Source organism: Crocuta crocuta, unplaced genomic scaffold (genome assembly GCF_008692635.1).
Source record: "Crocuta crocuta isolate KB4526 unplaced genomic scaffold, BGI_CrCroc_1.0 scaffold134, whole genome shotgun sequence".
Classification (NCBI taxonomy): domain Eukaryota; kingdom Metazoa; phylum Chordata; class Mammalia; order Carnivora; family Hyaenidae; genus Crocuta; species Crocuta crocuta.
Window position 1 is genome coordinate 2,052,736 of NW_027530183.1, and position 27,331 is coordinate 2,080,066.

The 27,331-nt window shown below is 38.5% G+C and overlaps 1 protein-coding gene across 2 annotated transcripts; it reads left to right on the forward strand.

Annotated features, from left to right (window-relative positions):
- Nucleotides 1–582: 582 nt before the first annotated feature.
- On the forward strand, nt 583–26,093 carry PPM1K (protein phosphatase, Mg2+/Mn2+ dependent 1K). 2 transcript variants are annotated; one of them, XM_077765122.1, is made up of 7 exons: nt 583–740; nt 6,536–7,054; nt 8,420–8,520; nt 16,436–16,601; nt 16,780–16,924; nt 19,017–19,151; nt 22,350–26,093. In XM_077765122.1, exons 2-7 carry the CDS (start codon nt 6,615–6,617, stop codon nt 22,479–22,481), a joined length of 1,119 nt encoding a protein of 372 aa, XP_077621248.1. In that variant the 5' UTR covers nt 583–740; nt 6,536–6,614; the 3' UTR covers nt 22,482–26,093. The 2 variants fall into 2 exon arrangements, with proteins under 2 accessions (XP_077621248.1, XP_077621249.1); XM_077765123.1 differs by having other exon boundaries at nt 19,017–19,073.
- Nucleotides 26,094–27,331: the final 1,238 nt, after the last annotated feature.

The following is a 27,331-nucleotide window of genomic DNA, read 5'->3' on the forward strand; positions in this document are numbered from 1 at the left end:
CGCTTGGCAAGCAAAGGTGCTCCATAAACATGGAAATACTTGTCAAATGAATGAATCGACATTCCCAAGGGATCACAAGACGCCTGTTCAGTCACGAAAAGCATTGCTCTGTGAGTTTTCCCAAGAATAGCAATATAACCAGGTGCCTTTCAAGCATCTCTGCCCTGGCAAACTGTTGGCATTCGTTCTCGGTTTCCTAGTTGTCACAACTACCGCCCCCTTGCCACAAGGGACGCTTACCCCTCCTCGACCAGCTGACGGACTTACCCCATCGCGGGATCCCACCCTATGCCCAGGAGCTCCCTCATTGGCCCGAGTGTCAAGGCCTTCGGGAGGGCGGGATATCACTGCGAGCCGCTACTGGCCCAAGTCGACGTCGCTCTACCGAGCGCTGCTAAAAGTCAGCCAAACCAAATTGTAGTTGCGGAGAGGCTCGTTCCCGTTGGAATCTGCGATTGGTTGAGATCAAGGACCTGTGGCTGGCGCCCCGCCTTTTCGGAGCCCGGATTGGCCAGAGCTTGCCGTCAGTCAGAGGGAACAGACTTCCCCCTCTCCATCTGGCTCACACTACAGGAGAAAAATTCTCGAGATTTTCCAGCAGGAGAGCCAGTGGCTGTTCTAGCTGCTTACTCCAGAAATCAGAAACATCAGGGAAGGCAATCTTATTTTCCTACCAAGAAAGCCCTTTCCCCCCCTCCGTTAACTAATTAGAAAATTTCCAGGGACATAGCCGTCACAAGGTAAGAGCCTAGAGAGTGCACTTCATTTATTTCTAACAGTTTATGATATTATTTATAGGCAGGGTCACATCCCACCGCACCGGGTCCGTGGAATGGAGAGTAAACGGAGGATTCGTCAGGGAGGGGAGGGGAAATGCAGGTTTAAATTCCTCAGTCCGATAGTCAGTGTCTGGGTTCTCTGTGCACCGCGTTCTTCCCTTTGGAGGTCAAGAGTAGCGAGTCCCGGCTGGGCCCACCCGGGCTGCGCTGCTGGCAGCAGGCGTTTCCTGCTGAGAAACCCGCGCTTGCCCTTGAACTTGACTGCAAGCTGCAGGCGCCACCCAAGCGAGTGGAGTGGGACAGAGTTGGAAGGAAGAAGAGTCCGTGGACTGGATGGTGGAAAGGGCGGAGGCTGCGCGTTCGCGTTTCCTCGTAAGGAAGCTCCGGGTCCCCTGCTCGAACCTCGGATTCTAGGATGCTACAAGGGTCAGCGCCGTGTCGTCGCCGCACTTGCGGGAGGGGGGAGGGAGACGTGGCGACACCCAGGATCTGTTCGGGGAGAGGGTGATTGGGAGGCGGAGACGGGGCGGCGGAAGGTGCTGGGGCGAGCCCAGCCATCTGCAGCGCTGCGCGGGCGGGCGGGTGTGCTTCCTGCGGTGTATCACACCGGCTACTGGCGAGCCCAGGGTTCTGAACTGTCCAGGGGTGAGCATGTCAGGGGACCAGAATAGAGCAGGATGCAGAGACTTGGTTGCTGTCGATCTGAGGATGTGCGTTTTGCTTTGCCAGGAGAGGCCTTGTGGCTGGTGATCTTTTTTTAGCAGCCGCTTTATTGTAGGTTATAGATTTCCTAGGAGGCGACAAAGACAAGACTCCGGTGAAAACAGCCAGGGAATTTGGAGTCTCTAAAGCTCCCCCGGCCTTTCTGAGCTTCAGGCTGAAAATGAACAGCAAGGCCTCTTCAGCCCTTTGCACTCATCCTCCTCCAGTGCGGAGGAAGAATGAGATTGTCGGTTTCAGGAGGAGTGACTAAAGGGACAGATTATAATGGCCTTGAAAAAAAGAGTAGTGGTGTCTGGTATTAGAGGAGAAGAACAGACGCACCACTGAATAAAAATATAGTTATAATTTTTGAGTAGTGAGTATTGATTTCTTTTTCTTTTTCTTTTTTTCTTTTTTGCAACCTTAGTCACTTTCTATTGAGGATCAACACAGGCACCTCCCTTGACTGGAATCTTAGAGAAGAGGAAAGAAAAGGGACTGTTGATGTAGTATAGAATATAAAGGAAAATTCTTAAAGTATAAAGGTACAAATTTGGATTGTGGTCTGTGCCTTTTATCTACATTAACTAAGATGTTTTCAAAGATATCTATGGAATTAGAACATTGAAGACTTTTCACTGCTCCCACATTCTTTCCTCTATTCACGCATCAAAACATGTTCACATCAAACCTAAGGGGAATCCTTTGGGGGTTTTGTTGTTGTTGTTTCCCTCATGTAGACTATTTCCCTCAATGTAGACTATTACAGTTTCTTTCGCTTTCTCCTAGCAAAGTACTGATAAAGAAGATATTGGAGTCCAATTTCCTGAAATACTTTCTGGAGGTTTCCATACCATTTGAATGTATTGGGTTGCAGTGTTTCTCTTTAAAAAAGTAGATAAAAGGAATATTGGCTTTGAGAATATTAAAATGACTTTGTGTTTCATTTGTGGAAGTTACTGATGTAAAGATACCTGAGTGCTGCTTTATAATGGACAAATGTGAATCCTTTCTTAAATATTTTTGCTGGAGGGATAGATCTAAGCAGCTTTCTGTAAACTGAACCTTAGGACACCTGAATAATTTTGGCATGTGCTTAAAGTTACAACCATAAATTGCCCTTTTGAACTGCTTTCAACAGTCAACAGTTTAGCTCAGCTTCCAAGTGCACCCTCCTGCCAGAGACAGTGTGTGGGGTTCTGACCCACAACCTGAGGGGCGCTTGACTGGCTCATTCAATTAAGTGTCCGACTTCGGCTCAGGTCATGATCTCACAGTCCGTGGGTTCGAGCCCCATATCGGGCTCTGTGCTGACAGCTCAGAGCCTGGAAACTGCTTCAGATTCTGTGTCTCCCTCTCTCTCTGCCCCTCCCTGCTCGCTCTCTGTCTCTCAAAATAAAAAAGACATTAAAAAAAAAAAAAGTACAAACCCACAACCTGAGCCGAAGTCGAATGCCTAACTGATGGAGCCACCCAGGTGCCCCCATGTCAGGACTTTAAAGTATCAGATTAAGCCCTTAAAGCATTAAAGAGGTAGCTAGAGAAAGCTTGGTCACAAAAATCAATGTGAAAATGATGAAAACAGAAAATGTTTTTGACATTTCTTTATTGACAATATGTAGATTATATTGGGGTTCTGTGTGGATATATATGTGTGCATACTCACACATTTTAAAAACTTTATGTGATTAAAGTAAATTTATGGGTCATGCATTTTTGTTTTGTTGGGAAATAAAAAGGAATTATGGAAAAGTTTGGTCTACAAAGAAGATTATCCATTTTCTTTTTCCTTTTTGTATATGGAATATAGTTCAGGTTGCTGATATGTATAACCTGTTCTGTCACTAGGATTCCAATCAAGTGCTTTATTTTCTTGCTTAGCAGAGTTTTTACATTTTATTTTTGCTAGTAGAATATGGTATGTGGGCAATGTGTTCTTGTGCTCTTTAACTTTTGCTCTGATATTTTTGTCTTTAGATGGCTTTCAAGCAGAATTACTTCTGCCCTTTGACTCTTTTGGATGACTTTTACTTTCAAAGCTTGACTATAAATGTTAAAATGGTTGATAAAAATCTAAGCTAGTCTTGATATCTGACTGAGAGATTGACATAAAGCATTCCTGAATAACTTTTTTAGTTTGCAGAATGATAAATGCATACCAATTTATAATTGCTGAAGTGACAAATAATAAAATTATCTCTTAGATGTATATCAGTTCTCCATTCTTTTTGTTATGAAGAACACTGTCCTAGTTTTGTAAACTAGCTATATATCTGGCTCACATTTCATCTATGCCAATAGTATTCCTCATAAAATAAATGTTTTCCTATGACTAGTCTGCTTACTTTTGAGATGATTGTGCAAATAATAAATGATTAAAGAGGCCAAGTTGATGATTGGTTTTAGTCCATGCGAGGTTAAAGAAACTGCCCAACTTGGATTTTATTTCACTCTTTAAATGTTTCCAGTTGATATTTGTTTCCTGCTAAAATGCAACTCTGTTTTATTTTTTGAGTTTTGGAGGAGAGGGGACAGGGAGAGAGAAAAGAAAGACAAGAGTAACCTAGAAAAGCTGTAAAAAAATGTATTCAATATTTGTTTCTAAATCTAGAACTCTTGTTTAAAGTAGGTGAGCAACTGCAAAATAGCCCGAGGCCAAATATGGCACACGTGATTTCAGATTGAAGCCAAAAGAATCATGCTTTGCTTATACCAAAATAGACTCATTATATTGTGTGTGCACCTGAAACTGATATTCAGTTATACCTCAGTTTATAAGAAAAAAGAATAGTACTTCACTGATTCCTGGTGCATGGTTCACATGTTCCCGGTGCATTCATCAAATGTGAATGGTTTCTAATAAATGTATTTTAAAGGTTCTATTTTTTCTATATGGTATAAAGCTGCTTTGTGAATTTTCTCCATCAATAATCAGTACTTAGTTCTCTAGCATAGATTGTTTTATGGCCTGAAATTTCTTCACAAGTCATTACCTTTATAAACACCATTTTTGTTTGTACTTTAATGTGTTGCTTCTCTTCGGTACTTAATAACCAGAGATACTATGTCTCCTTCGCTCCTAATATTGTCATAAAAAGGTGAGTTTTGGTCTTTTATACATAATATTAACTAAAAGGCTAAGAAGGAATAGCCTTCTAAGTTTTTCATGATACATTCATTCTTTAGGAGGCCATTTTTATTCTGAATTTTGTGAAGGCAGAGCTCATATGTTGTTCATAATGCCCTAGATATCTAAAGGTGCTCTTTGGAACCTCATCCTTTCCTTCTGTTTTATTTACTGAAAGGAGTAATGGCTGTTCCGATACAGAGCTAGACTGATTTCCAAAAATGTATTTGAAAATGATTGTTTGAAATCTCTAATGCATTTACTTACGGATTCACTCAAGTTGGGCTTTTTATATGTGTATATGTTTGTGCCTTTTGCTCAGATATAGTTTTTCAAGTTCACCTTTTATTGTGAAATAATTCAAACATATGATTGAGGATAATATAATACCCTGATTGAGGATAATATAATACCCTGTACCAGCATTATAAAATATTTTCAAGTTGTTTTCTAATACATAAAGGAACAGAACAAGGTACTGTGGAGTTGAATTCTTGCTTAGGAACTTATTTGTGTGGAAAACTGCCAGAAACACAGCTCTTCTTGCAGGGGTGTAGGAATTCCCCCTGACAACACCCAGGGGAGGCCTTTGGATTCAGCTTTGGGACAGAGTCCAGAAATAGGATACACAGTGCAGAGTAATAGTTTCAAAGACACGTAGTCCAGTGTCATTTGCTGTCTCCTGCTGCAGAGGTCGGCAGGTAGTATCTGGAAGGGCTAGGCTGCTGGATTTGTAGAGAGGAGACCCACAGTTGTTAGTGTAAATGCATGGATCAGTTGCTTTCTTTTTTAATTTTTAAAATGTTTATTTATTTTTGAGAGAGAGACCACAAGTGGGAAAAGGGCAGAGAGAGAGAGGTAGACACAGAATTGGAAGGAGGCTCTAGGCTCTGAACTATCAGCACAGAGCCCGATGCAGGGGTCTAACTCAAGAGCTGTGAGATCATGACCTGAGCTCCCCATAGATCAGTTGCTTTTAAGTCACAAAGTGGTGCCCTTTAATTCCAATGATATACATATCAGAAATGGCTTATCCTGGAGCCTATGAGAGTGTTTGCATGAACCATTCTAAGTTAACCATAGTAATGAAGTATGTGAAGTTTAGTAAGTTGACAAATCTTCAAAGAAAATGGAATTTAGAGGTTCGATTGTGTCTTTACTAAAACTTGGGCACTCTTGAGTATAGAACGGTCATAACTCTTCTATTAACCAGTTACTTTTCTTATTAACATTAAAATGTTAACATTTGCTCCTACCTTTTTTTCAGAGCAATGGAGTTAATGAAGGAAGACTATTTATTTACTTATGTTCTATGTTCTTGCTACTCAAAGTATAGGCCTGCTGGGTCAGCAGTTTGCTGTCTTGAAATGCAGAATCTCAGGCTCCACCCTGGACAGACTAAATAAGAATCTGCATTTTATTTTTTTTAAGTTTATTTATTTTGAGAAAGAGAGCGCGCACGTGCTCACGTGTGCATCTGTGTGCATGTGGCGGAGGGGCAGAGAGAGAGAGAGAGAGAAAGAATCACGAGCAGACTTCACGTGGTCAGTGCAGAGCCCGATGTAGGGCTCAAACCCGAAGGTGAGATCATGACCATAGCCAAAGTCAAGAGTCTGACTCCTAACTGACTGAGCCACCCAGACGCCCCCAGAATCTGCATTTGAACAATTTCTCCAGGTGACTGGAAGTTAAAGTTTAAGAAACACTTGTTCTATATGACATATACACATTGTCACATTTTAATAGAATTTAAACACTGTGAAAGGGATAGGCAAATCAATTCATTTTTGGTCTGTTATTGTTAGGAGCAGGGTGTTAGGTGTCATATTCTTTATGGCCTTACGTGTTGCTAGTATCCAATGATATATCAGTTACATATGAAATTACTGATGGAGTCTCTCTGTCTCTTGCATCTCTCTGTCCTCAGTTGCATCATTTTTCTTGAAGACTTTCCATTATTATTCTACTGTCCTTTCCCTCATTCCTGAGGCCTTTGGAGTTGAGTTATGTCAACAGCTGCCTTAATTACTTTGGTCAGAAGTGGCGGGAACCAGGTGAGAAGGAGAGTGCTGCTGAGCTCCCGCCTTCTGCAGGACGACCGGCGGGTGACGTCCACGTGCCACAGCTCTACTTCAGAGTCTAGGTGTTCACGGTTCGACCCAGATGGGAGTGGACGTCCAGCAACCTGGGACAGTTTTGGGATCTGGGATAATCGCATTGATGAGCCGATACTGCTGCCGCCCAGCATTAAGTATGGCAAACCGATTCCCAAAATCAGCTTGGAAAACGTAGGCTGCGCCTCACATATTGGCAGACGAAAAGAGAATGAAGACCGGTTTGACAGCGCTCAGCTGACAGATGAGGTCCTGTACTTTGCGGTGTATGATGGACATGGAGGACCTGCAGCTGCTGATTTCTGTCACACCCACATGGAGAAATGCATCATGTACGTACAATGACTCAATTCTTCACCTTGCAATTTGGTTTGTACTTCATGTTTAAACTTTAACCTTTTGGCTGAGACATTCACTGTTAACCTAGTTATTGGAGTGGCTCCATACTGCTGCTTTAGGAATAAGCAGTAGCTTAAGCATGTCATTTATTACTGATGGTGGATGGTTATTACCATTTTGGCAATGTATGTTTCTTTTTTTTAATTTATTTTTGAGGGGGAGGAAGGGCAGAGAGAGGGGGACAGGGAATCAGAGGCAGCCTCTGCTCTGTCAGCAGAGAGCCCAGTGGGGGGAGGGCTTGAACTCTCATGAACAGTGAGATCATGACCTGAGCCGAAGTCAGATGCTTAACTGACTGAGCTCCCCAGGTTCCCCTTGGCGATGTATGTTTTAACAACTTCTCTGGTGAGGACATTGACCAGAATCAACAGTCCTTGATTTGTGATCATTTCAAGTGAGTTAGCATAAAGTACACATTCATGTACCATGAGAAGCCTTTACTCCTACCAGTGCATGGCGTATAGCACTTCAATAAATGTAATTATTCTTGCAAGTGGTGTGAATAGTTTTGAATACTTGAATACTAAAGCTATAAGAATAGCTTTAGATGATTGGCATAGGTATGGGGAAACTGCATTTAATGAAGCTGTTTTGGAGGTCTTTAAATAGTTTATTTATTTATTTATTAATATATTTTGGGGGATCACACTACTGCTTGAATTAAAAAGGGGAAAATATGTGACTGTTTTTTGTCTTCTTATGGAATAGTTATTCATGCTGCTCATCAGTTGATTTATTCATATTTTGAACTCTGTGGCTTAATTTATTTTTTTATTTTTTATTAAAATTTTTTTATTTAATGTTTATTTACTTTTGAGACAGAGAGGGACAGAGTGAGAGGGGGGAAGGGACAGAGAGAGAGGGAGACACAGACTCTGAAGCAGCTTCAGGCTCTGAGTTTTCAGCACAGAGCCCAAGGTGGGGCTCAAAATCACAAACCGTGAGATCATGACCCAAGCCGAAGTTGGCTCCTTAACTGATTGAGCCACCTAGGTGTCCCCGTGGCTTAATTTAATATGAAGGAACTCTTAACCTCTCAGGGTTGTAGATAGAGAGGATTAGATTAATCTTTTAAGGTTAGAGACTTGGACTTTAATTCTATTGTTCTTAAAGGCTTATCTCTGTACTTAGCTATTTCGTAATTTGATTTGTTAATCTGTGCATTTTAAGCCTCCATCTGAAAGGCAAACCATGAAGGCCCATTGTATGGAATAACAGCCAGCCAGCTAGCTAGAGGAAGAAGAGAAACCTATTATAAAATGATTCTTTGGGACTCTTTTTTTTTTCTCCCCACAAAGGGATTTGCTTCCTAAGGAGAAGAACTTGGAAACTGTGTTGACCTTGGCTTTTCTAGAAATAGATAAAGCCTTTGCAAAGCATGCCCACCTGTCTGCTGATGGTAAGTAAAACAGTCCCATTCCTGGGGGCCTGGGGAAAGTCTAGTACAGAGGAACAATTTCAGCCCTTTAGGGGTGGGAATTTTAATGTAAATTTATTTGTAAGGACGCTTATGTTGAAAGTGATTTTATATAAGTAATAAATTTAAATGCTGTTTGGAATCCAGGGTAATGTTAGCACCTCACTTTTAAATGAAGTATATTGGAGATATTTTCAAATATTGAAGCTCTAAAAATGGTTCTGATATTGAATTTAAATTTTAAAAAGATTTGAAATTTTAAAAATTTGATTGCTCTTTTTATGGACCAAAGGATCATACTATGAGAGGGTTTACTGTTTTAGGTTTTTTAGATGAATCTGATGGGCAAGTACTGAAATACACTGTTGGATAATCTTGTTTAGTCAGACAGAAGACAAGAAGAAAATTGCTGACTGGTCCTAAATAAGAAAAGACAATGGCTAATATGCCCTGCTTTAATTAGAAGGACGATCTGTTTTCTCCCACTTTTTTTAAAATGCCTTTTCATTTTTTGAGAGAGAGAGACAGAGCTTGATTCAGGAGAAGCAGAAAGAGAGGGAGACACAGAATATGAAGCAGGCTCCAGGATTTGAGCTGTCAGCACAGAGCTGGAGGCAGGGCTCAAACTCACAAACTGCGAAACCATGACCTGAACTGAAGTTGGACGCTTAGCTGACGGAGCCACCCAGATGCCCCTCTCCCATTTCTAAAAAAGCTTGCTGTTGGAGCTTTGTGGTAACTAGTGATATTTTTGTTTTTATTTGTTAAACACAGGGCATGTCAGCTCAATTTAAAAATTTCCAAATTCTTTAAATTTGGAAACTAAAAGATTTCTGATTTTGACTAAATTTATCAAAAGCTTTCAGAAAACTGTAGCTAGTGTTTTCTAGTTAGCTGGCCCCAAAATCTTTTGCTCATAAAGGTAATCTTGAAAACTTCTGCAGCAACCATGTAAATCTATGCATACAGACCTCATAACTGATCTGAAAGTGAATCATGCAATATTTTTTAAAGGTTTTTTAAAAATCTTTATTTACTTTTGAGAGAGATAGAGACAAGGCACAAGCAGGTGAGGGACAGAGAGACAGAGGGAGACACAGAATCTGAAGCAGGTTCCAGGCTCTGCACTGTCAGCACACAGCCCAACGCTGGGCTCCAACTTACGGAAGCAAGTTCATGACCTGAGCCAGACCTGAGGCAAAGTATGATGCTTAATCAACTGAGCCACCCAGGGGCCCTGTGCATTGTGCAACATTAATCAATGTTTGGTTCCTCTTTTTATTTAAACGAAGTCAAAGCATCACAGAAATAACAATTCATGGTTTTCAGTGGGAGAGCAGAAGGATGGAAATTCGCCTCATTTTGCAGATAAGGCTAGTTGCTGAATAAGGGCTGGGATTTTCCTGGCACCCACAGTGGTCTCTCTCATGGGCATGTTTAATGATAAAGATTGCAGAGGTGACTAGGATGGCTCTATTCACCATCTTCTGAGACTTTTCCTGCCCTTTTTGGAGAACCTTACTATCATCATACTTGGAGAAGCAGTAGAGTCCACTCTCTTTGTTCAGGGATTTATTTTCTTGTTAATAGATTGATTCGGCCCATTTTCTCTTCTTCATGCCTTTGGACTTTTTCCCTTCCAGCTGGCTCCTTACCTTTGAAAAGAGAGGTTGACAGAAGGTAAATTTTAGGTGTAAGATTTAGCTCTTGTCCCTGATGGATAAAAACATGTAAGAGAACAGTAAAACAGTTATAGTTTTATCTTTGTAACTCTGAATAGTATGGAGTAACTTTGAACACCTGAATATTGGTGTGCCCTTGTTTCACTTTTTCATTACCAGGTTGGCTGTATCTCATACCACAGTGTTTGCTGGCCGTAGTGCAAGTGTGTACCCTGGCTGTTCTGTAAACAGGTAGCCCTTACTGGGCAAGGTTTTCAGAAGAAGACAAGTTTATAATGGGAACGTGGCCAACAATCAAAACATTAACACTTTATATGTGCAGTCAGCCCTTTTGTAAAGGATCTAATTGACAAAGATGCTTAAAACCGATAGGTTCGGTGCAAAATACGAGAGGAGCCCTTTTACTTATTAATATAATTAAAGAGAACTTCGAACTTTGGGAGAGAATTTGTTTAACTTGCCTGCCTTAAAAGAAACTTTCTAAAGGTGCCTTACTCATAGACAGTTGTGCAAAGAAATTAATCATAAAGATATAATTAATTTTGAATAATAAATTTAAATTGTATTTACTTAACTGAGTTCATCCATCCTATGCTTTGAGTTAATGATCTTGGACCTTTCATAAGATATTCTAAAATTTATATTTTGTTTAATGGCCATTTATTTGTTTGCAAGTATAATGGAGCACAACAGAATGGTACCTAGTATGCTGCTAAAAGAAAGGGGTCTGCTGTTATATTGTTGTTCTCACATCTCATTTTGTATGTATTCCTATAGATCACTTGGTCTGTGTGTGTGTTTTTAAAGAAGTATTTTGAAAATAACTTTAAGATTTATTCTTAGTAAGTTGCCAAGGCTTTCAACCTTGCTAAAAATTGCCTTTTGATATTTGGGGCCTGTTTTATCAAATATGTTAAAACCACTGAAGATAGAACACTGTAAATTGTTGAACTTTTCAATTTGTGGATTAAAAGAATATATGCCATTTCAGATTTCAAAGTTATTATTTAAATTAAAAACACTTTTTTTTTTTTTTTTGGTTTTTAGTAAGAACTGAAGCCGTACCAGTATTATAAGAGTGGATAATATTCCTTTTAACATAGCTGTAGGTAGGACCCGGTGCTAGTTTAAAAAAAAAAAAAGGGAAGTGCAGTTAGCCTCCTCCAGTTTCTCTTACCTTTTCTGTCAGCATTAGTCCCATTTCCTGTTCATGAACCCTTCTGGTGAACAGCTTAAAGGTAGGGACCATGGCTTATTCATTTTGAATCTCTAGTGCTCAGCACCCTGTATAGAATATGGAAGGCACTCAGTTATTATTTGGACTCAACTGAGCTGACCTCCATGCCTACTCCTTCTCACCAGAGTTATTTTTTTTAAATGTTTTTTAATTATTCATTTTTTAAATGTTTTTATTATTTATTTTTGAGACAGAGTGCGAACAAGGGCAGAGAGAGAGAGAGGGAGACACAGAATCTGAAACAGGCTCCAGGCTCTGAGTTGTCAGCACAGAACCTGATGCGGGGCTTGATGAACACACGAACTGTGAGATCATGACCTGAGCCGAAGTCGGATGCTTAACCAACTGAGCCACTCAGGCGCCCCTATTTATTCTTTTTGAGAAAGAGAGAGACAGAGCATGAGGGAGAGGGGCAGAGAGAGAGGGAGACATAGGATCTGAAGCAAGTATCATGCACTGAGCTGTCAGCACAGAGCCCAACACAGGTCTTGAACTCACCAACCACGAGATCATGAACTAAGCCAAAGTTGGATGCTTAACCAAATGAGCCACTAAGGCGCCCCACTCACCAAAGTTATTATAATTTATTCTTTGATTATCCTGGAGCTGATTTAACCAAATTATTAACATAACATATGTGTTTTAATGAATTATCACTCCTAAGTGGATTTAAATTTTAAGTAGGGAAAGCCTGAAAAGAAACTGGTTAAAACATAGGAATGAATCACTAATGGTGGAATTTGGGAGTATAAATGGGAGTAGTACCCCTTAATTAACTGTATTAGCGTTCTTGAGGGTAAGTGAAAGAAATAAAATGAACATAAAACATTATCTTCTTTTCAAGACTTTAGTCTAAATCTGTCACATCTGAATAAGTACTTCAAATTATCCCATTAGCATTTAAAATAGTTACTATTTCAGTTTAAAATGAGGTGGTGTGAGGAGAATAGAATCAGAGTGCCACATATCAAGAAACAGCAAGAATCTTGCCCTTACAAAATTGCTGGCTATTTTTATTGATTTGTTGTTGACACATTTTGAAATTGCCCTTATTTATGAAGCTGATTTCATCACTGTCTTTAAATGTTTTTGTATTTAATTTATGGCAGTTATATCTATTATATTACAATTAATAAAACCAGCCAGTAAATTCAAATGATATACCATTACTCTACTGTTTATGAACAAACTATCACTTAAAACAAATGTGATGGTAGAAAACTGAGATTATATCCTTTATATCCTATAAACTCTTCCAAGTGTTTCTAGATTGCATAAGGTTTAAAAGTCGAAAAGCTCTCCAAGAGACAAATGGATCAGAAAGAGGCTTGCTCTAATGTTTAGAGTGTGAGATGTTGGTGACAGCATCATGACTTCCATTGGAAACGTCCATGCTCTTCACATTATCTGATCTCTACAAAATAACTAGTGTTAGAAAGGCAGTGTTTTTGAGTACCTTTCTTACTCTGGGATAAGCCGAAATGAAAAACAATAGGGACAACATAGGAAAAATACTTATTGTGCTGTTACTGCTTCAGCTCATTACTTTGATTTTGGTGTTCATGAGTCATAGGTGTCCAGAACACCTATATTTAATAAATATTGAAACTGTATTGGTTTATACAGATTATTGTTTACACAGTAACTCATAATTGCGGGGGGGGGGGTGGTGTTATTTTTTGAAAAGTATAGCTTTTACTGTTACGTTGCCATTCAAAATCTTGATCATTTTTCTTTTGAGATGTTGACCTGCAACACCAGGGAAAAGAGAGAGCTGCAGAAATACCCATTTTATGAATTACATAAACTTAGAAACATGCCTTAGTGCCCAAGAGCCTTACCAGCCTATATTTAAATAATTAATTTAAATTAATCATATTACTCTAAAAAATGTGTCAAGCGTCATTAACAAACATGTTACTTCTTTTATCTGGTATAGGAGGTGCTTTGATTCCTTCCTGATATATATTTAAATTCCAGTAATTTGGTGGTATTCTGTAGTTCACATTCTCTCTAACTTGTCAGATACAAATTAGTCACTGCTATTCCCATGAATTTTCCTGTTAGTTATTTCTTGATAGTTCTAATATTGGCACCAAGCAAATTGACAAGGTTTTTTTTCTCAACTCAGTAATGGTACTGATTTACTTTTCAGGACTGTGTGTGTGCGTGCGTGTGTGTGCGTGTGTGTGTGTGTGTGTGTATGTGAAAGAGAGAGAGTATATAGATGTGTGACTGTGATACACCACATATGTGTTTTGCATACATGTGTTTGTATAGAGTTTTTCCTGCCTTGGAAAGCTGTAAAACGAAAAGTTTTACTCTGTTGAAAAAAGAGACTCAACTACAAAATACCATCAACTTAGGCAAACTGAGTCTCGGAATCGGTGATTTGGCATCTCCTGGAATATTATGTAATTTGCTAGTGAAATTTTTACCAGAATAAAAATCCTTGCCCTTATTTTGCAGCTCTTTCTCTGCCCTCCCCTGTGTTGCAGGTTTGTAATGTTTGAGCACAATTCCTGGGTGAATTTCCTATTTGCCTCTGTGCGTGTTATTTGTGGCAGAGAACTGTGCCCGGTCAGCAGCTCTAGACCTGGAGCCCGTGGACACTATATGCTGGGCTTCAGTGGAAAGAGAAATCTGCTTAATTTTGTCCCAGGTGAAGGAGTCCAGCGGTTCCTAGCCTGGACTACTGGAAGGTTCCCACATCCTCTTTGTCCCATTAGTTGAGATGTCTTGCAGTAGGAAATGTCCAGTGAGTGTTAAGACCTTATTGAAAGATGTCTTAGTTTTATAGTTTTGTTGTTAGGGCAAAAAGTGAGAATTTTTACTTCCATATTAAATGTTAAGTGAAATAAATGCTTATTTAATACCTACTTCTTAGATGCTTAGCAAGCCAGAATCAACAGTTAGTTTCGAAAACTTTCCCGCAAATCTGGGATTTTGGAACTGTATAATGATGGGTTGGTAAAACCTCAAGCTCTTGTATTTGTGTGATAGAGACAGAGAACGGGGGATGGATGGGAAGAGAGAGGGACAGAGGATCTGAAGGTGGCTCTGAGCTGACAGCAGACAGCCCAATGCAGAGCTCGAACTCATGAAGTGTGAGATCATGACCTGAGCATGTTCAACCAACGGAGCCACCCAGGCGCCCCCAAAATCAAGCTCTTTTAAATTCCTAGCGGGCAGAGCCATGAATTACAATAGAATCCTAAACAGCTAAACTTGGAAGTTTTTGTTTGTGAAATTTTAACTCTTTTGTTGTAACTCTTTTAAAAACCACTTTTTAAAAAAGCTGCTGCTGACCATTTCTCTCAAAGGAGAGGAGTGCTAAGTTACCTGGACAGGTAGCATCTGAGTAAATGCCTGTGTTCTCTTGCCTAGCTCTTCCCATCACTGGAAAAAAACCACAGTAGTGAAACTGTGAAGATTCCATCACATGTTTTGGGAAACTCAAAAGTTTACTTTTGTAATGTAAACATCACTGATACTTATGCTAAGACATTTAAGTTTTACAGTGACAAATATGTGATATATTTTAGCATTGCTGAGATATTACCTTGTACAACAGTTCCAAAATCAAAAGATAAATGGGAAGATAGTGCAACTATAAATGCTATTTCTTGATGAATCAGATTCAGCATGGATATAAAAGATTAAGTAGGGTTTATTAATGTTTTTTCCATTTTACTTTTCCGATTAAAGCAGGCATTTCAATATACTAATTGGAATAAATATACATATATACATATGTATATATATCCTTCCAAATTACTGGAATTACTGATGAAATTTTTTAAATTGTCTTTTTGGAAAAAAAAATTGAAAAGATTGAGCCTCATTCAGTCAAATCAGTAGCACATGATTTTTCCTAAATCTACCTTTGTAGAAGACATCTTTGGATGATCACCTGAATATTTTATTTAGATGCTTTAAAGAATTAACCATGTTATTGAAGATAATACCTGCTTTAAATAAGTTATCTTTTTCCATTTCTTCCAGTTTGCTTTACTTTTTAGCCCTTAATTTCACTTATTCTCACTTTTGGCAAGGCTCAATGCACCTTCAAAATTTCTAACAAGTGATAAGAAACTAGGGCAGACACTCAGAATAAATCAAAGAAACATGAAAAAATGCAGTTTGGATTGGATGAAGGAAACAATGGTGACCTCAAGCCAAGTGACATTTAATTTAAATTTTGATCAGAGAAAATTAAATGTGAACTGCAGGAAGCATGTGGGAAACTAGAATGAACTTCACTCTCCACTCTCCCATACTTTCCTAATATAACGATGGCTGTAACTTTGTTTCATGTGTGGGGAGGACAATGATAAATAGAAAAGAATGCGAACCTTTAATTGTTTTAGGACTTTTTGGTGAACATTTATAAAATTAGAACAGTTGTAGAAGGAAAGAACATAAAATATAGTACTTTAAGAGCAGCTGCTATGCCCTTGGCATTCTTGCTTAGCTTATTAACTGACAATACTTTCATGGGATAGGAGTAAGAAATGGAAGAGGAAATCTTCTGAGTGCATAGATTACAGAAAAGTCAGCATGCCTGAATGGGCTCATAGACCTAAAAGTCATCCTGCTGTATTAGCCAATCTCATTAAAATGTAATTCTTTTAATCCTGACAGCTGATGTAGACACAGGCTGTCATAATTATTATAAGTTCAAGTCAGTTCTACTTTATATAAATAGAGGCCAGTTGGAAACAGTGATGCACTTTTTACCAAATTAGGTTAGCAACATTTTCTATTTGCATGGAGCCTTGTTACTGAATTAAATACCTCTTTCTCTGCATGCTCTCACTTACATAGTTCATTTGCATTTTATTTGCTTAGCTGTAGTTAAGCTAGAATGATACATTTCAGTGTTAGTTTAACATGCCTGTGTTTTATTTTGTAATAAAAATTCCATATCCAGTCATTTGACTGTCACTGACAACCCTTTTTTTCGTAATGTTTGCAGCAACTCTTCTGACCTCTGGGACTACTGCAACGGTAGCCCTGTTGAGAGATGGTATTGAGCTGGTTGTAGCCAGTGTTGGGGACAGCCGGGCTATTTTGTGTAGAAAAGGAAAATCCATGAAGCTGACTATTGACCATACTCCAGAAAGAAAAGATGAAAAAGAAAGGTACCACGTCCACTGATCATTCTATATATCATGTTTATATAGGATCATGTTTATATAGTTCAAGATAGAAATGTAACCTCAAATTTTAAACTGATTTCATCAGTTTCATTTAAACAGATTTTAACCATGGCTTTGTTTCTGGGGTATCATGTCATAATCTTTTTTTTTCTTGGACCAGGATCAAGAAATGTGGTGGCTTTGTGGCTTGGAATAGTTTGGGACAGCCTCATGTGAATGGCAGACTTGCAATGACAAGGAGTCTTGGAGATTTGGATCTTAAAACCAGCGGTGTGATAGCAGAACCAGAAACAAAGAGGATTAAGGTAACAAAGAACCTGCAAACATTTGATACATATGCAAAGAATGAATGGTGGGTTGTTCCCAGCTACAGGCTTTCTTAGAACCTTAATTACAGGCGACATGACTTTTTTTAAATGTTTATTTATTTATTTATTTATTTATTTATTTATTTATTTATTTTGTGAGAGAGAGAGAGAGAGCGAGCGCCTGTGCTCTTGAGTATGTGTGGGGAGGAGGGGCAGAGACAGAGGGAAAGAGAGAATCCCAAGCAGGCTCAGTGCTGTCAGTACAGAGCTCCTACTCGGGCTCCATCTCACGAACCATGAGATGGTGACCTGAGCTGAAATCAACAGTCAGACGCTTAATCGACTAAGCCACCAAGGTGCTCCCTGACCGACATGACTTTTCTTTTATTTTTTATTATTTTATTATCTTTTAAATTGTTTTAATGTTTATTTTTGAGAGAGAGAAAGAGAAAGCACAAGCAGGAGAGGGGCAGAGAGATGGAGACAGAATCTGAAGCAGGCTCCAGGCTCCTAGCTGTTAGCACAGAGCTCAATGTGGGCCTGAAGCAGGTTTGGCATTTCAAAGTTCTGCTACAGTGTAATTTTATTTTTTTAATGTCAAGCAGGCTTCAGGCTCTGAGCTGTCAGCACAGAGCCAGAGGCAGGGCTTGAACTGAGCAGGCTTGAACTGGTCAACTGTGAGATCACAACCTAAGCTGAAGTCGGATGCTTAACCAACTGAGCCACCCAGGCACCCCCCAACATGACTTTTAAAAGGAGGAGTTTATAGAAGGATAGATGAATTTTTCAAATAGAATATGAGACTGGCTTGCTGTACAATGAGTGAGGTTTGGTTTTGCTTCACCCTGTGCTGGAATTCACCTGGTTGAATGGCTCTACTTTTCCCTTCATCCCTACACATGATCATCCAGTCAGCATCACTTGGAATCTGACTCTCACTTCCCTTTTCACCAAACTAAATAATCGCCCCACCTCTGTTTCTCTGACATCTTTTGTATGCTATTAATCAGTGCCTCCATTACACTATACTCCCCCACCCCCCTGCCCCTGCACACACCCAGTGGTGAGCTGACACTTCCCTCTCCGGTCGTGCTAGTACCTAGCACAGTATAATGTAATGTAGGCTTCCAATAATGGCAGCAAATGATTGTTAATTGAATGATTTCTTGTCTTCTAATTAGTTCACTTACATTCATTTTGTTGAACAGATACTTACATAGGATTTACTCAGTGCCAGTCTCTGTTTAGAATAGCTACTACTCCGGGGTGCCTGTGTGGCTTAGTCGGTTAAGTGTCCGACTTTCGCTTAGGTCATGATCTCGCGGTTCGTGGGTTCGAGCCCTGCGTCGGGCTCTGTGCTGACTGCCACTCAGAGCCTGGAGCCTGTTTCAGTCTGTGACTCCCTCTCTCTCTGACCCTCCCCTGCTCACACTGTCTCTCTCTCTCTCTCCTAGAAATAAATAAAACACTAAAAAAAAAAAAAGAATAGCTACTACTCCTCCATTTTACAGAGAAAACAAATCTAGAGCATAGGTGAACTTACCTATGTTTGCCCAGCCAAAAAGTAGAGGCAAAGTTCAAATCCAGGCGATCCTGGCTCCAGAGATAGTGCTGTCAACCATTAAAACATGCTGTCTCTCATCATTTGGCTATCTAGCTTCTTCCTTTGTGGTGATACTAAATAAATGTTAGGTTTGTCCTTGGTGGTTGATGCTAAATGTTGCTAATTTTGTCCAAAATATAGGCCTTCTATTTTCACTGTGAAGCATTTTAAAAAAATGTTTATCTATTTGTTTTTGACACAGAGAGAGCGTGAGCAAGGGAGGGACAGAAAAAGAAGGAGACAGAGAATCCCAAGCAGACTCTGCACTGTTAGCACAGAGCCCAATGTGGAGCTCGAACTCCTCCCAGGAGTGAGATCACTCTCTGAGTCCAAACCAAGAGTCAGATGCTTAACCAACTGAGCCCCCCAGGTGCCCCTTTACTGTGAAGCTTTTAAACACAGATGACCACTCAGCAGACAGAAAAAAATCTGTGAATTTTGAAGATTATTCAAAGACTGAGTCTATGTGTTTGGTTTTGTTTACAGCTCCATCATGCTGATGACAGCTTCCTGGTCCTCACTACAGATGGAATCAACTTCATGGTGAATAGTCAAGAGATTTGTGACTTTGTCAATCAGTGCCATGATCCCAATGAAGCAGCCCATGCGGTGATTGAACAGGTGACACAGCAGAGCGTCTGGTAGAAAAGTCCCGACTGTGGGTGGTGGAGGAGAGGAGAGAACAGCCCACATACAGATCGTGATACAGCCTGGAGGGGCCACCATAGGCTTGAGATTTCTTTGAAATATTATGTTTTAACTTTAGTATTACATTGAATGTTACACTTGACTCTATAATATTTCCAATTTATTTTATTTTTTTAATGATTTTATCTATTTTTTTAAAATTTATTTCTAGGAGAGAGAGAGAGAGACAGCGTGAGCAGGGACGGGTCAGAGAGAGAGGGAGTCACAGACTGAAACAGGCTCCGGGCTCTGAGCTGGCAGTCAGCACAGAGCCCGACACGGGGCTCGAACCCACCAACCGCGAGATCACGACCTAAGCGAAAGTCGGACGCTTAACCGACTAAGCCACCCAGGCGCCCCTGATTTTATCTATTTTTGAGAGAGAGGGAGAGACACAGCAAGTAGGGGAGGGGCAGAGAGAAGGAGACACAGAATCCAAAGCAGGCTCCAGGCTCTGAGCTGTCAGCAAAGAGCCCAACGTAAGGCTTGAACTCACAAGTTATGAGATCATGATCTGAGCCAAAGTCAGACGCCCAACCAACTGAGCCACCCAGGCACCTCATAGTATTTCCAATTTAAAATTTTTTTACAATTCTCCCAAGTAGTTAAGTGAAACCAGTGTGCCAAGAATTGTGCTATGTTTATTTTTTGGGTTTGTATACATCTTGAAAAGATAGTAATAGCAGTAGTAAATTATAATAATAGTAATATAAGTGTGTGTCAGACACTCTTCTGTTCATATATATTTAACTCATAGAATCATCACAGTAACCTTCTGAGGCTACAGCTTGTATTATCCCTTATCACAAATGAGGAAAACTGAGGTACGGAGCCTGAGAAGTTAAGTAACTTGTTCAAGATCACAAAACTATCAAGTTGTAGAACTGGGCTTTAAACCCAGACAGCTAAGCTTCTGAATTCAACCACTGGACTAAACTAGCCTGTTCCAAATAAATATCCAGTATTGGAACACTATAGCATAGACAACTTCTGGTTTTAAAAAATGGGTGTATGAAAAAAAACCCAGAAATTTAAAAAGGTATATGGATAGGTTTTGTTAGTATGTCAATTAGAGCTAAAACTGGGGGTACCCAGTAATACCTAATTGAAGAAAATGCAGAATTTCCATGTGCTGCTTAAAAATCTGTTTAGATCAATAGTTTTTTTAAGTTGTAGCCATCGCTTAATCATTAGAGACATGCTTTAATTTAACAGCTATTTTTACATTTCCCAGTTTTTACATTTGCAACCATATTTAGCCCAAACTTTTATGTGCTAAATTTGTAAGAGATGAGATCTTACTCAGAAAGACCTTACTTTTATTTGCTTGAAAACAGATGGATGAGCATGAATTATTCTTTTGGTTGCTGTGTGTTCATGAGACATAAGAAATGGGCCCAATTCCATGGATGATCACTTCTCTCCTAATTTCACTTACCTGTTTTGAGATACGTGTGTTCTCATTCACACAGGCAGTGATATTTTAATGACTGTGTGGTATTCCACTATATTTGTATACCATAATTCATTTACTAGTTCCCCTAATCAGCAAGTTTAGTTTATGTTCATTTTTCCATCTTATGGAGGAGAGCACCATATAAGACTTATTTTATATCTGTTTGTACATATCTGCTTCCTTCATGTATTATTTTCTTAGGTAAAGTTCTTAAAATTGCTAGGCAAAAAGAATACACTGTATTCTAAAGCTATTTTTTTTTAAGTTTATTTATTTATTTTGAAAGGGGGAGGGGCAGAGAGAGACAGAGATGGAGAGAGAAAGAATCCCAAGCAGGCTCCACGCCATCAGTGGAGAGCCTGACGTAGGGCTCGAACCCACAAACTGTGAGATCATGACCTGAGTCAGAATCAAGAATTGAATGCTTAACTGACTGAGCCACCACAGCACCCCATCTAAAGCTTTTAATAAGCTTGCCAAATTGCCCTCCAGAAATGATACTCCAATTTACACTTTTCCTTGCATGTTTATAAAGTTTATTTCTCCAAATTCTTATTATAGTTTTTTTGCCAATTTGATAGGTAAAAAAATCAAATTTTAGTGTTTTCAGTTTGCATATTTTTTCTTTGTTACTGAAACTAACCATTTGCTCAGCTTTGTTACCCAGTGTATTTCTTGTCTGTGGAGAGCTTTTTTCCATTCTTTTTATAGGCATGTTTGTCTTTTTCACATTTATTCAAGCACTTCCTATATGTTAAGTATTTATTTTTTGTCTTTTAGTTTGTTTGTAAAACTTTTTTATATTTTGATGCTTTTTATATCAGATATTTTTTATTAACCCTTTCCTTCACAGTTTTGGTCTCAGGCTGTGAATTCTTTTAAAATACATTTGCTGTTGAATATAATCCTGAGCGCTTCTTATAATGCTATGTCATTTCCTGTTTGAATTAGTCCCTAAAATCGATTTACAATTCTCCTACTGTAGGAAATTTAGTTTATGCCACTTTTCCATTTTGTAGGGATAATAATAAACTTTATTGTCTTTATATCTTATACACATCTGTTTCCTTAGGGAATTACTTTTTAGGCTAAATTCCTAGAAGCAGAATTGCTAGGTAAAAGCTAACACTGAATTCTTACCTTGTATTAGTCCCTGTGCTAAATGATTTATATTCTTCTTCTAGAGTTGTATACCTTATATCCTAGTCCTTTGGTATTTCTGTTGCCAAAATTGCTACAGTGGGATATAGTTAATATGGTTGTTTGGTGGCAGTGGGGGTGGGGTGGGGAGGGGAGTCATCTGTTATTCTATATGCAGTCTAATAAACTATGTGGACCTTGATGCATGTTGAATGAATCACAAACCATTGTGAAGTATCTGGATTAAAAACTGTAATTTTAAAAATTTAACACAGAGAGAGAGAGAAACAGCAAGGGAGGGGCAGAGAGAGAGGGGGACAGAGGATCTGAAGGAGGCTCTGTGCTGACAGCATAGAGCCTGATACGGGGCTTGAACTCACAAACTGTGAGTTGTACACTTCACCAACTGAGCTACTCAGGCACGCCAGTAACTGTATTTTGAATGAGTTTATAGACTTCTAGAGGAACAATGATTTCACTTTGTACAGACTCTGATTTCTTGTGTTTTTCTCTTCCCTTCCTGCCAAACCTTGCAGGCAATACAGTTTGGTACTGAAGATAACAGTACTGCCGTGGTAGTGCCTTTTGGTGCCTGGGGGAAATACAAGAACTCTGAAATTAACTTCTCATTCAGCAGAAGCTTTGCCTCCAGTGGACGATGGGCCTGACTGCTTGCTGGAACTTTGAATTTCTGTGAAACGGTTTTTCTCTGAGTATGTCAAGAAACTTACTAGATTAAACATGACAGCTGTGCCAGGGTGACTCTGACCCACTAGACCAGTACACAAGTCAGTGTAAACTAAATAACCATTAACATAGTAGTTTTTCATAAATAACTCCTATTTATGTTCAGCTGTACATACTCAGTGTAAATATATGTGTAATTCAGCTGTGGTGAATCTTTAAGTTGAGTGAGCAAATGAAAAGTGGTTTTGACACACTTGCTGAACATTAAATTTCTAATTTTTAAAACTCTTAGGCAGCTATGAGTTTTCTTCTGAAAACTTCTGTTCTTTATTCATTTGAACAGATTCTTGCCTTCAAGTTCTTCAAAACTAGTAGATATTTTGACGGCTCTGCAATGTGTTAGCTGCGTTTATTTTTAATAATTCTGCCAAGGAGTAAGCATGAAAACAGAGTTCTGTGTGGCTATATTTTGTATTCTGGACCACCTACTGGCAAAAGACATTAATTCAGATAATGTGGCACCGCTAAGTTTATGCATATTGATAACAGTGCAGTTACGAATGTCAGCTGTGTCACTTGGTCTTCCCTCCTCCCCTCAACCCCCTTCATGTCTCTTTTTCTGTAGCTAAGAATGTTATATAGATATATAGACTACTCCTTTATATCAGAAAAGTATGGACAGGCTGAATCTTTTGGTCAAAGCTATACAAACTTAAATACTGATGGTATCAAGTATTTTGTATAAAGTTTCCATTTGTTGTCTTTAACTCTGTGTTTTGTATGTAGTATGTTTATATCACCTTTTGTATAGAATAAGCAAGTTGGATAATTTGTCAGTAGAAATAATACCACATTGCCTGATAATATGACAGACATAGCATGAAGTTTATGTCTCCTTTTTGCTTATTTCTAAGAATCAAAGCAAAGAACAAATCTAAAACATTAAAGAATTCTATGTTTCAGCTTGCTAATGTAATTTAGGAGTGTAAAACTATACTTCTGTATATCTGCATGTAAGTTTGCTGTTAAAATGTGAATCTCTACATGCGTGTTTGAAATTATATCTGCAGTTTATTTTGCAGACCATGTATGTTTGTTTTATGTGTGGGAGTACGTACATATGTAAATTTTGGAGTAATAATTGAGAATTAAAGGGAACAATTCTGCATAGCTCCTTCACCAGTGAGCTTTAAATTATTAATATGTTTATCCCAAGGGCTCTTGACAGACGGAGGACAGCTTTATAATGGAGAACCAACGGTTATTGGCAGGTGAGGAAATAGATTGAAGATAGCTGTAGAGCTATTTTATGGCAGGAAAATAATGCAGAAAACACTGAAGCAGACTAGCATGTTGAAGCTACATTGCTCTATGGTAATTTGCAAATAAAATAATAGGATGTGAGAAAAATGCTGAGTGTTAGGAATGGCATGCAGTTTTGTTGTAGAAACCAACAACAAAAAAAGAAACCGAGAATGTCAAGTTGGTGTAGTCTATTCCTTCCCCTTTTGGGTTTCTGTCTTTGTGTTTTATTTAAAGGTTTGTTAGAAGGAAGAGGGCCCAACATAAATAGTGACACCTTCTTACCTTTTTGGGAATGGAAGAATATAAATCTTGAGTTTTGCTGCATATATTCATCAGGAATTTTCTTTTGATGAAAAAGGTGACAAAGAAATATTTGAATGTTTTTGTTTTTATTTTTCAAGGAAGCTTGGTGAAAGTAAGGAACATTGCAGGAAGGAAAACCATCTCTTGTTCATTGTCTGGGAAGTGAAGAACCAAAAGTAGGCTAAGAAAGCTGGAAAACTTTCTTGCTCTTGCTGAGTTAGGTCCAGGAACCTAAATATAGAAGCTTCATTTAGTAGTGTGGAGAATGTATGATAAAACAAGCAGACGAAAACCCTAATGCACAAAATGACATTCTGAAAATGTAGGTTTCACTTTTGATTTGAATTCTTCACATAACTATTCCTCTCTTTTATGTTAAAAACTGAGGGTCAGAGGAATGTCGTCAAGCTCAGAAGTCACTGATTCACCGAGGTGGGTTGCCAGGTTTAACCAAGAGGAATTTGTAGAGCCATGTCATCCCTGTTCTAGGGTGGGTGGACTTTGCTCTACTTTACCCAAAATACAGAAGTCAGTCAACTTTGCTCAAGCATAAAAACATACTGGTGTTTGTTTTTCAATCCACAATGTTAAAGTATCATTTGTAGATTATTGTAATCCTCAAAAGATAGTAAGCTTACATGTATTAGGCTTCTAGACCTGTTACAAGGAATTATGCAAATAGTAGTGAAAAAAAGACTGTTCTAAATATAGTTTTTTAGTTACAACTGTGAATTTGCCATGTGGTTATTAACATGTGGGTATAGGTATAGTGTAGATTATATTAATGTAATTAAACTTAAATCCATTGTAATTTATGTTTGCCTTTCATTTATATGCCGTGTATAAGTAATCTTTATAAAATATGTTGCCAAACTATTTGCCAACATTTATTTGGCAAAATAGTCTTAAAATCATTGTGATTTTTCACAAGTATAAGTTCCTAAGTACCTGGTATATTCAAAAGTAAATGCAGTCCTTCTCTCTATCAACTGTTCATTTGTTGTAGATTTTTGTATTTCTGAAGTGCTTCAAAGTCTTATGCATTTTTTTCTGAAAAAAAAAGTAGTTTTGAAGGGATCAGTTTAGAATCTCTATACTCTATGATGTGAACTTTTCCCATGTTCCAAAATCAAAAAAAAAATTACTTGCTTTGAAGAATTATTAGCACATAATCTAAATACAAATTATGTCTTCAAAGTAGAATTTGATTTTTTTTTTTTTTTTAAGAATCCCGGCAGAGAATGTTTAGGCCTATGAATTCCTCAGTATCAGAAGGGACATTTAGTTTCCTTTCTAAGAAGGGACAAGGATTTATTTCATAGTGATATGACAGCAAGAAAACGAGCCAAGGCAGGGTGAGGGGAAGGAATTGTTAAAATTTAGCATCAAACAGTTAAATACAAACATGGGTTTGTATTTGGAACTTCAGTTGTTAACATACCCTTGTCTGTGGAAAGTGACATAAAATTTTGGTTGGGTTACATTTTATTGTATTTATGAGATTCACTTATCTGGATGACTTCAGCAGAAATAAAATGTCATGTCTTTTATAAGCCAAACTGTGATGACCTGCCTGTTGCTTTTGGCATCTGGAGTGAGACGGACTGACTCTGGCAGCTCCCACTGGTTGTGAGATGGTTGAAATGGTCCAGTGATGGTCAACTGAGTGTTCCGGACTGTGAAACCACGGGGCACTTCCGCCTCTAAGAATGATTCATCTGCCTTTGGATGCCGGTACAAAATTTAGCAACTTAATGTGTTCTAAAATAATTTAATTTCTGCTGAAGTGCTCTTGTGTACCTTGTTTTATAATTTAACCCAAGTGCTGCTTGGATGGACTTTGTACTTTTCCCAGTGAGTTGGTGTAATTGCTGCTTTGACCATTGTTTTAAATGTATGTATTAGAGTAATTGTGAGCAGACTTAAATCATATATCTCAGTGTTCAAAACACCATTTGAATAAAGTATATCCATTAAACCCTTTTTAAAAACCAAGCGTGTTTATTTGGAATCCTGACATTCCAATATTTATTATGTGCTATGTGCTTCTGTGACACTGATATACAAGAGTCAGTGAATGGTTGGAAATTTAGTAGACAAAAAGAGGATGTTGGCAAAATTAACTTGAAGAATCCTTGAAAAAAGTGTATGAATTTATCTATTCAAATCTTTTTTATTTGATCTGAAACAAAATCTGTCTTTTTTATTTCTTTCTTCCAAATATTTATTGGTACATCAGAGGAAAATGGTCATGAAGATTTTCCAAAATTTTGCATGCAGTATATTTCACTGTAGCATTTCCACATATTAAAAAAATAGAGATAGGTGTTTGGCAGTGATACTGAAGACCTCAGCATTATGCATTTAACATGAGTAATTTTCTTTTTTTTAATGTTTATTTATTAATTTTGAGAGGGGGGTGGGGAGGGGCAGAAAGAGAGGGGGACAGAGGATCTGAAGTGGACTCTGTGTTGACAGCAGAGAGCCTGATGTAGGGCTTGAACTCATGAACAGTGAGATTATGACCTGAGCTGATGTCAGACAGTTACCTGACTGAGCCACCCAGACACCCCAACATAAGCATTTTTCAATGTCCCATTGTTGACTGAATAGTTGCACTACATTGGCACAAGCATCTCTCCTAGATTGTATTCCCTGAAGGTAACTTGGTAAACTCCATGGCATTAGAGATCTGTCTGTCTTGTTTTATTCAAACTTTACACCTAGCACTCTTTATAGGTTTAGCAATGAGGAGAAAATGTTTGTTGAATCACTGATCATTAATGTTTATTGAAGGAGTAAGTTAATGTAATGCACTGGATTATACTTCCATTAATATTACGTTAGTGGGGAAATAGTCTTTAGATATCTTAAATATTAAACACAGTATTCAATGGTGAAAGAATGATATCTCACTTCTTTGGTGTTTCCTGAGACGATGATCAGTTATGCATTTGTATATATATGGTTCAGAGTCTTGCTCTGAACAAAAACCTAAAAGAGCAGTGCTGCATGAATGACTCTAACCTTGCTTTTATTTTAGAAGACTGAGAAGGAGAAATAAATATTAATTGTCTCTTTTGAATATATTGTGTCACTTACTGTCCACAACAATCACACAGGGAAGCCTTTCTAATTATCTTTTTTATAGATGAGGACATGGAGGCTTTCAGCAGCTAGTAATGGCAAGATCTAATTCAGACCTCTTTGACGTCAATATCTG

Bases quoted from the DNA above. Each gene is read 5' to 3' on its own strand.
- PPM1K (XM_077765122.1), top strand. From the start codon at position 6,615: ATGTCAACAGCTGCCTTAATTACTTTGGTCAGAAGTGGCGGGAACCAG. The intron at 8,521-16,435 runs GTAAGTAAAACA...TAATGTTTGCAG, and splicing joins TGCCCACCTGTCTGCTGATG to CAACTCTTCTGACCTCTGGG. The intron at 19,152-22,349 runs GTGACACAGCAG...CAAACCTTGCAG, and splicing joins CCCATGCGGTGATTGAACAG to GCAATACAGTTTGGTACTGA.